This window comes from Sebastes fasciatus, unplaced genomic scaffold (genome assembly GCF_043250625.1).
Source record: "Sebastes fasciatus isolate fSebFas1 unplaced genomic scaffold, fSebFas1.pri Scaffold_39, whole genome shotgun sequence".
Classification (NCBI taxonomy): domain Eukaryota; kingdom Metazoa; phylum Chordata; class Actinopteri; order Perciformes; family Sebastidae; genus Sebastes; species Sebastes fasciatus.
In genome coordinates, this window is record NW_027428227.1 from 32,501 (window position 1) to 42,500 (window position 10,000).

At 51.4% G+C, this 10,000-nt stretch overlaps 1 protein-coding gene across 3 annotated transcripts in view; it reads left to right on the forward strand.

Annotated features, from left to right (window-relative positions):
* The window catches only part of LOC141763774 (receptor-type tyrosine-protein phosphatase mu-like), a 47,644-nt gene that overhangs the window by 25,432 nt on the left and 12,212 nt on the right, over positions 1-10,000 (forward strand). For all 3 annotated transcript variants that reach the window (XM_074628502.1, XM_074628501.1, XM_074628503.1), the window contains 2 exons: positions 1,722-1,758; positions 4,359-4,456. In XM_074628502.1, the coding sequence (XP_074484603.1) occupies positions 1,722-1,758; positions 4,359-4,456 (135 nt within the window). The remainder of the gene's footprint in view (positions 1-1,721; positions 1,759-4,358; positions 4,457-10,000) is intronic.

Genomic DNA, 10,000 nt, shown 5'->3' on the forward strand with positions numbered 1-10,000 from the left:
ACACACACACACAGAGTTTACTTTTAGTTCCTTTAAAGGTCGATCTGAAACGTCCTGGTCGACTCTGTTTCCATGACGACGGAGGTTATCAGTCAGTGTTGGTTGCTGTTGACTCTGTAAACAAACTTCCAGAGGAGACGTCTCCGCTGAAAGTCAGAGTGTGTGTGCCATCCTAGTGACGACATACCTGCATTATGAGGACTGGTCCTCACATACCTGCATTATGAGGACTGGTCCTCACATACCTGCATTATGAGGACTGGTCCTCACATACCTGCATTATGAGGACTGGTCCTCACATACCTGCATTATGAGGACTGGTCCTCACATACCTGCATTATGAGGACTGGTCCTCACATACCTGCATTATGAGGACCGGTCCTCACATACCTGCATTGTGGGGACCGGTCCTCATGATGCAGAAATGTCCTCAGTGAATCGAGTCAGGAGTAATGACACAAACACTGTCGACGTTGCTTATGACGTACGCCTGCAGGTGAGCTCGCCGTTTCTCCCCGCCCCCAGGGTTAGATCAGGGTTAGATCAGGGTTAGGTCAGGGTTAGATCAGGGTTAGGTCAGGGTTAGATCAGGTTCAGGTCAGGGTTAGATCAGGGTTAGGTCAGGGTTAGATCAGGGTTAGGTCAGGGTTAGATCAGGGTTAGGTCAGGGTTAGATCAGGTTCAGGTCAGGGTTAGATCAGGGTTAGGTCAGGGTTAGATCAGGGTTAGGTCAGGTTCAGGTCAGGGTTAGATTAGGGTTAGGTCAGGTTCAGGGTTAGATCAGGGTGAGGTCAGGGTTAGATCAGGTTCAGGTCAGGGTTAGATCAGGTTCAGGTCAGGGTTAGATCAGGTTCAGGTCAGGGTTAGGTCAGGGTTAGATCAGGTTCAGGTCAGGGTTAGATCAGGTTCAGGTCAGGGTTAGGTCAGGGTTAGATCAGGTTCAGGTCAGGGTTAGATCAGGTTCAGGTCAGGGTGAGGTCAGGGTTAGCCACAGTTTTGACTCAGCTGCATCCTCGAGGAACACACTTTACATTGTGACACGCTGCCAGATGTTTAACCTCTGTTGATGTTGAGCTCACCTGAGTCCAGATGTTTAACCTCTGTTGATGTAGAGCTCACCTGAGTCCAGATGTTTAACCTCTGTTGATGTTGAGCTCACCTGAGTCCAGATGTTTAACCTCTGTTGATGTTGAGCTCACCTGAGTCCAGATGTTTAACCTCTGTTGATGTTGAGCTCACCTGAGTCCAGATGTTTAACCTGTTGATGTTGAGCTCACCTGAGTCCAGATGTTTAACCTCTGTTGATGTTGAGCTCACCTGAGTCCAGATGTTTAACCTCTGTTGATGTAGAGCTCACCTGAGTCCAGATGTTTAACCTCTGTTGATGTTGAGCTCACCTGAGTCCAGATGTTTAACCTCTGTTGATGTAGAGCTCACCTGAGTCCAGATGTTTAACCTCTGTTGATGTTGAGCTCACCTGAGTCCAGATGTTTAACCTCTGTTGATGTTGAGCTCACCTGAGTCCAGATGTTTAACCTCTGTTGATGTAGAGCTCACCTGAGTCCAGATGTTTAACCTCTGTTGATGTTGAGCTCACCTGAGTCCAGATGTTTAACCTGTTGATGTTGAGCTCACCTGAGTCCAGATGTTTAACCTGTTGATGTTGAGCTCACCTGAGTCCAGATGTTTAACCTCTGTTGATGTGTTGTGTCTCCTCTCAGGGCTACCACAGACCCAACCACTACATCGCTACACAAGGTAAGAGCTGATGATATCCTAGCATAGCCTAGCTTAGCCTAGCTTAGCTTCTGACAGAGTAGCTGCTGAAAGTACATTGTAGTTTTATATTCGTCCAAAAACACCTTTAACAGGAATAACTTCATTAGGTTCATAAAATATAAATATTAACCCTTTACACATCAGTAATTCAATAGACTCTTTTAGTGTTGCCGTCATGATGAGGTCCCGGTGTTAGCTGGAGGCTAACGCTAGCAATGAGCTAACATTAGCTGGAGGCTAACGCTAGCAGTGGGCTAACATTAGCTGGAGGCTAACGCTAGCAATGAGCTAACATTAGCTGGAGGCTAACGCTAGCAGTGGGGTAACATTAGCTGGAGGCTAACGCTAGCAATGAGCTAACATTAGCTGGAGGCTAACGCTAGCAGTGGGCTAACATTAGCTGGAGGCTAACGCTAGCAATGAGCTAACATTAGCTGGAGGCTAACGCTAGCAGTGGGCTAACATTAGCTGGAGGCTAACCACAGGAAAGACTGGAGGCTAACGTTAGCAGTGGGCTAACATTAGCTGGAGGCTAACGCTAGCAATGAGCTAACATTAGCTGGAGGCTAACGCTAGCAATGAGCTAAAATTAGCTGGAGGCTAACGCTAGCAGTGGGCTAACATTAGCTGGAGGCTAACGCTAGCAGTGGGCTAACATTAGCTGGAGGCTAACGCTAGCAGTGGGCTAACATTAGCTGGAGGCTAACGCTAGCAGTGGGCTAACATTAGCTGGAGGCTAACGCTAGCAGTGGGCTAACATTAGCTGGAGGCTAACGCTAGCAATGAGCTAAAATTAGCTGGAGGCTAACGCTAGCAATGAGCTAAAATTAGCTGGAGGCTAACGCTAGCAGTGGGCTAACATTAGCTGGAGGCTAACATTAGCTGGAGGCTAACGCTAGCAGTGGGCTAAAGCTCCACATCTAAATGTCCTCTGTGTTGTTGTCTGAATCCAGATCTCAGACATTAGAGATGAGTAACTGTGATTGGAGCTCTAGAGCTACAATATCAGAGAAGCGTGATGCTAATATTTAGCGTTCTGCTAACAGCAGCTAACGTGAGCCGTTAGCTGCTGTTAGCAGAAGGCTAATCTATTAGCATCCCTTTCTCTCCGTCTCTGAAACGCTTCTCTGATGTTGTCCGACTCTCTTTCTGACTGACTTTACTGAAGGAGAGTTAACTAGAGACATCCAGAGATAGTTTATCTTTACAGCGCTGCCGTTGGCCACCAGCCCGCTGGCCCGTTGGCCACCAGCCCGCTGGCCACCAGCCCGCTGGCCCGTTGGCCACCAGCCCGCTGGCCACCAGCCCGCTGGCCCGTTGGCCACCAGCCCGCTGGCCCGTTGGCCACCAGCCCGCTGGCCACCAGCCCGCTGGCCCGTTGGCAACCTGCCCGCTGGACGGACGCAAGGCTACTTAGCTAGCTTAGCTCGCTAATTCCACAATGCTACAGGAAATGAGGTGAACCAAGTCGTCCCTCATCCGGTGATAGCACGGTGCTTTCCTACGCTGAGACCAGAGTGTGAGGATGAAGCATTAAGCTGTTCGACTTCACCGGGAGGAGAGCAGGCGTTAGCTAGCTAGCCGGTTCCCACGGCGACCAAATCAACTGAAGGATTTAAACTTTTTACTTTCTATCTGACGGTTCAGTTTAAGATGCGCTCGCACACTCCTGAACAAACCTGAGTGTTTGTGTGAACATGTCAGTCTGTGAGCATGAATATGGAGTGTGTGTGTGTGTGTGTGCGTGTGTGCGCGTGCACGTGCGTGTGTGTGTGTGTGTGTATGTGTGTGCGTGTATGTGTGTGTGTGTGTGTATGTGTGTATGTGTGTGTGTGTGTGTGTGTGTGTGTGTGTGTGTGTATGTGTGTGTGCGTGTGTGTGTGTGTATGTGTGTGCGTGTATGTGTGTGTGTGTGTGTGTGTGTGTGTGTATGTGTGTGTGTGTGTATGTGTGTGTGTGTGTATGTGTGTGTGTGTGTGTGTGTGTATGTGTGTGTGTGTGTATGTGTGTGTGTATGTGTGTGTGTGTGTGTATGTGTGTGTATGTGTGTGTGTGTATGTGTGTGTGTGTGTGTGTATGTGTGTGTGTGTATGTGTGTGTATGTGTGTATGTGTGTGTGTGTATGTGTGTGTGTGTGTGTGTGTGTGTGTGTGTATGTGTGTGTGTGTGTGTGTATGTGTGTGTGTGTGTGTGTGTGTGTGTATGTGTGTGTGTGTGTGTGTGTGTATGTGCGTGTGTGTATGTGTGTGCGTGCAGCAGATTCTTGTTGTAAAACACTTGAGGACAGAAATGGATTAGCATGAACTAATTAGCTCGTCAAAACACAGACTGTCAACAGTGATTAAAAACATTTTCTGTGTGTGTGTGTGTACGTGTGTGTACGTGTGTGTACGTGTGTGTACGTGCGCTTAATTTGAATTAATTAAAAGACTCATTATAATTCATGTACAGCTCTGGTGTCGCCTGCTGATCCGCTGTCTAATATGAAGTTTACTGTGTGTGTGTGTGTGTGTGTGTGTGTGTGTGTGTGTGTGTGTGTGTGTGGGCGCGCGTGTGTGTGTGTGTGTGTGTGTGTTCAGGTCCCATGCAGGAGACGGTGTACGATTTCTGGCGGATGGTTTGGCAGGAGAACACCGCCGCCATCGTCATGGTAACCAACCTGGTGGAGGTGGGGCGGGTGAGTCCACTCACACACACACACACACACACACACACACACACACACACACACACACACACACACACACACACAGTGATTGTTGTGGCCATCTGGTTGTTTTTTCTTTCTGATGAAGTCGGGGACTCTATTTCCCAGAGTGCATCTGTCACGTCTCTTCTCTTTGTTTCTCTGTTGTTGAAAAAGTTTATTTATTCCTGTGAAACTTCATCTATGAATTAATTTACATTTTAGATTTCACACATTTACATTCTGCTCAGTCAGTCAACAGTCTGACGGCTGTACACAACAAACATATATACGTATCTATATACAATATATACACGTATATGTAGAGATATATATTCAATTAAAATATTAAATCACAATTAATGGCATAATAGTCCATAGTTTGATGCTCATGGGGGATCTCTTGTTGGTTAAGCATATAAATCATTGCTGGTCGGTGTCTCATGGTCTCTCGTGTGTCTCCTGGTCTCTCGTGTGTCTCATGGTCTCTCGTGTGTCTCATGGTCTCTCGTGTGTCTCCTGGTCTCTCGTGTGTCTCCTGGTCTCTCGTGTGTCTCCTGGTCTCTCGTGTGTCTCATGGTCTCTCGTGTGTCTCGTGGTCTCTCGTGTGTCTCGTGGTCTCTCGTGTGTCTCCTGGTCTCTCGTGTGTCTCCTGGTCTCTCGTGTGTCTCATGGTCTCTCGTGTGTCTCATGGTCTCTCGTGTGTCTCATGGTCTCTCGTGTGTCTCATGGTCTCTCATGGTCTCTCGTGTGTCTCCTGGTCTCTCGTGTGTCTCGTGGTCTCTCGTGTGTCTCATGGTCTCTCGTGTGTCTCATGGTCTCTCGTGTGTCTCATGGTCTCGTGTGTCTCCTGGTCTCTCGTGTGTCTCCTGGTCTCTCGTGTGTCTCGTGGTCTCTCGTGTGTCTCGTGGTCTCTCGTGTGTCTCCTGGTCTCTCGTGTGTCTCCTGGTCTCTCGTGTGTCTCCTGGTCTCTCGTGTGTCTCCTGGTCTCTCGTGTGTCTCATGGTCTCTCGTGTGTCTCATGGTCTCTCGTGTGTCTCATGGTCTCTCGTGTGTCTCCTGGTCTGTCGTGTGTCTCCTGGTCTCTCGTGTGTCTCCTGGTCTCTCGTGTGTCTCATGGTCTCTCGTGTGTCTCCTGGTCTCTCGTGTGTCTCATGGTCTCTCGTGTGTCTCCTGGTCTCTCGTGTGTCTCCTGGTCTCTCGTGTGTCTCCTGGTCTCTCGTGTGTCTCATGGTCTCTCGTGTGTCTCCTGGTCTCTCGTGTGTCTCCTGGTCTCTCGTGTGTCTCATGGTCTCTCGTGTGTCTCATGGTCTCTCGTGTGTCTCCTGGTCTCTCGTGTGTCTCATGGTCTCTCGTGTGTCTCATGGTCTCTCGTGTGTCTCATGGTCTCTCGTGTGTCTCATGGTCTCTCGTGTGTCTCCTGGTCTCTCGTGTGTCTCATGGTCTCTCGTGTGTCTCCTGGTCTCTCGTGTGTCTCCTGGTCTCTCGTGTGTCTCATGGTCTCTCGTGTGTCTCATGGTCTCTCGTGTGTCTCATGGTCTCTCGTGTGTCTCATGGTCTCTCGTGTGTCTCCTGGTCTCTCGTGTGTCTCATGGTCTCTCGTGTGTCTCATGGTCTCGTGTGTCTCATGGTCTCTCGTGTGTCTCATGGTCTCGTGTGTCTCATGGTCTCTCGTGTGTCTCCTGGTCTCTCGTGTGTCTCATGGTCTCTCGTGTGTCTCATGGTCTCTCGTGTGTCTCCTGGTCTCTCGTGTGTCTCATGGTCTCGTGTGTCTCCTGGTCTCTCGTGTGTCTCATGGTCTCTCGTGTGTCTCATGGTCTCTCGTGTGTCTCATGGTCTCTCGTGTGTCTCATGGTCTCTCGTGTGTCTCCTGGTCTCTCGTGTGTCTCATGGTCTCTCGTGTGTCTCCTGGTCTCTCGTGTGTCTCATGGTCTCTAGTGTGTCTCCTGGTCTCTCGTGTGTCTCCTGGTCTCTCGTGTGTCTCGTGGTCTCTCGTGTGTCTCGTGGTCTCTCGTGTGTCTCCTGGTCTCTCGTGTGTCTCCTGGTCTCTCGTGTGTCTCCTGGTCTCTCGTGTGTCTCCTGGTCTCTCGTGTGTCTCATGGTCTCTCGTGTGTCTCATGGTCTCTCGTGTGTCTCATGGTCTCTCGTGTGTCTCCTGGTCTGTCGTGTGTCTCCTGGTCTCTCGTGTGTCTCCTGGTCTCTCGTGTGTCTCATGGTCTCTCGTGTGTCTCCTGGTCTCTCGTGTGTCTCATGGTCTCTCGTGTGTCTCCTGGTCTCTCGTGTGTCTCCTGGTCTCTCGTGTGTCTCCTGGTCTCTCGTGTGTCTCATGGTCTCTCGTGTGTCTCCTGGTCTCTCGTGTGTCTCCTGGTCTCTCGTGTGTCTCATGGTCTCTCGTGTGTCTCATGGTCTCTCGTGTGTCTCCTGGTCTCTCGTGTGTCTCATGGTCTCTCGTGTGTCTCATGGTCTCTCGTGTGTCTCATGGTCTCTCGTGTGTCTCATGGTCTCTCGTGTGTCTCCTGGTCTCTCGTGTGTCTCATGGTCTCTCGTGTGTCTCCTGGTCTCTCGTGTGTCTCCTGGTCTCTCGTGTGTCTCATGGTCTCTCGTGTGTCTCATGGTCTCTCGTGTGTCTCATGGTCTCTCGTGTGTCTCATGGTCTCTCGTGTGTCTCCTGGTCTCTCGTGTGTCTCATGGTCTCGTGTGTCTCATGGTCTCTCGTGTGTCTCATGGTCTCTCGTGTGTCTCATGGTCTCGTGTGTCTCATGGTCTCTCGTGTGTCTCATGGTCTCGTGTGTCTCATGGTCTCTCGTGTGTCTCCTGGTCTCTCGTGTGTCTCATGGTCTCTCGTGTGTCTCATGGTCTCTCGTGTGTCTCCTGGTCTCTCGTGTGTCTCATGGTCTCGTGTGTCTCCTGGTCTCTCGTGTGTCTCATGGTCTCTCGTGTGTCTCATGGTCTCTCGTGTGTCTCATGGTCTCTCGTGTGTCTCATGGTCTCTCGTGTGTCTCCTGGTCTCTCGTGTGTCTCATGGTCTCTCGTGTGTCTCCTGGTCTCTCGTGTGTCTCATGGTCTCTAGTGTGTCTCCTGGTCTCTAGTGTGTCTCCTGGTCTCTCGTGTGTCTCATGGTCTCTCGTGTGTCTCATGGTCTCTCGTGTGTCTCGTGGTCTCTCGTGTGTCTCCTGGTCTCTCGTGTGTCTCCTGGTCTCTCGTGTGTCTCATGGTCTCTCGTGTGTCTCATGGTCTCTCGTGTGTCTCATGGTCTCTCGTGTGTCTCATGGTCTCTCATGGTCTCTCGTGTGTCTCCTGGTCTCTCGTGTGTCTCATGGTCTCTCGTGTGTCTCATGGTCTCTCGTGTGTCTCATGGTCTCGTGTGTCTCCTGGTCTCTCGTGTGTCTCCTGGTCTCTCGTGTGTCTCGTGGTCTCTCGTGTGTCTCGTGGTCTCTCGTGTGTCTCGTGGTCTCTCGTGTGTCTCCTGGTCTCTCGTGTGTCTCCTGGTCTCTCGTGTGTCTCCTGGTCTCTCGTGTGTCTCATGGTCTCTCGTGTGTCTCCTGGTCTCTCGTGTGTCTCCTGGTCTCTCGTGTGTCTCCTGGTCTCTCGTGTGTCTCATGGTCTCTCGTGTGTCTCATGGTCTCTCGTGTGTCTCATGGTCTCTCGTGTGTCTCCTGGTCTCTCGTGTGTCTCATGGTCTCTCGTGTGTCTCATGGTCTCTCGTGTGTCTCCTGGTCTCTCGTGTGTCTCCTGGTCTCTCGTGTGTCTCATGGTCTCTCGTGTGTCTCATGGTCTCTCGTGTGTCTCATGGTCTCTCGTGTGTCTCCTGGTCTCTCGTGTGTCTCCTGGTCTCTCGTGTGTCTCATGGTCTCTCGTGTGTCTCATGGTCTCTCGTGTGTCTCATGGTCTCTCGTGTGTCTCCTGGTCTCTCGTGTGTCTCATGGTCTCTCGTGTGTCTCATGGTCTCTCGTGTGTCTCCTGGTCTCTCGTGTGTCTCCTGGTCTCTCGTGTGTCTCCTGGTCTCTCGTGTGTCTCATGGTCTCTCGTGTGTCTCCTGGTCTCTCGTGTGTCTCATGGTCTCTCGTGTGTCTCCTGGTCTCTCGTGTGTCTCATGGTCTCTCGTGTGTCTCCTGGTCTCTCGTGTGTCTCATGGTCTCTCGTGTGTCTCCTGGTCTCTCGTGTGTCTCCTGGTCTCTCGTGTGTCTCATGGTCTCTCGTGTGTCTCATGGTCTCTCGTGTGTCTCCTGGTCTCTCGTGTGTCTCCTGGTCTCTCGTGTGTCTCCTGGTCTCTCGTGTGTCTCATGGTCTCTCGTGTGTCTCCTGGTCTCTCGTGTGTCTCATGGTCTCTCGTGTGTCTCCTGGTCTCTCGTGTGTCTCATGGTCTCTCGTGTGTCTCCTGGTCTCTCGTGTGTCTCGTGGTCTCTCGTGTGTCTCGTGGTCTCTCGTGTGTCTCGTGGTCTCTCGTGTGTCTCGTGGTCTCTCGTGTGTCTCGTGGTCTCTCGTGTGTCTCCTGGTCTCTCGTGTGTCTCCTGGTCTCTCGTGTGTCTCCTGGTCTCTCGTGTGTCTCCTGGTCTCTCGTGTGTCTCATGGTCTCTCGTGTGTCTCCTGGTCTCTCGTGTGTCTCATGGTCTCTCGTGTGTCTCCTGGTCTCTCGTGTGTCTCCTGGTCTCTCGTGTGTCTCATGGTCTCTCGTGTGTCTCCTGGTCTCTCGTGTGTCTCCTGGTCTCTCGTGTGTCTCATGTGTGTCTCATGGTCTCTCGTGTGTCTCATGGTCTCTCGTGTGTCTCATGGTCTCTCGTGTGTCTCATGGTCTCTCGTGTGTCTCCTGGTCTCTCGTGTGTCTCCTGGTCTCTCGTGTGTCTCATGGTCTCTCGTGTGTCTCCTGGTCTCTCGTGTGTCTCATGGTCTCTCGTGTGTCTCCTGGTCTCTCGTGTGTCTCCTGGTCTCTCGTGTGTCTCATGGTCTCTCGTGTGTCTCCTGGTCTCTCGTGTGTCTCCTGGTCTCTCGTGTGTCTCATGTGTGTCTCATGGTCTCTCGTGTGTCTCCTGGTCTCTCGTGTGTCTCATGGTCTCTCGTGTGTCTCATGGTCTCTCGTGTGTCTCCTGGTCTCTCGTGTGTCTCCGCTGTTCAGACTCAGACTCCAACACAAACTCCAGTGAAGCACCAAAACCTCTTGGTTGTATCTAGTGAAGCTGTTAAACTGTGTTGGCCGCGGTCGGAGGACGCGGAGGAGACCGTAGCTTTGGTCTCCAGGACCGGAGTCTCTGCTCCTCTGCTCCTCTACCTGCCTTCACTCACACACCACGCTCCTTCTCTCTCTCTCTCTCCACCTCTCACGTGCATGCTGCTCACTCCACACTGCAGAAGAGTTAGTTTAGCTCTGAGAATATCTAGTGAATGTTCAGTGGACGTTTGTGCAGAAATAACTGCTGCAGCTCCTCCAGACCAACAGAGGTTTCCCGTGTCTTGTGAAGTGACGGGGCTCCGCAGAGAGAAACGTTATCGTCTCCCCCGTTCCCTCCGGCCGCGGTCGGGAGGCTGAGGCGGGAAAAG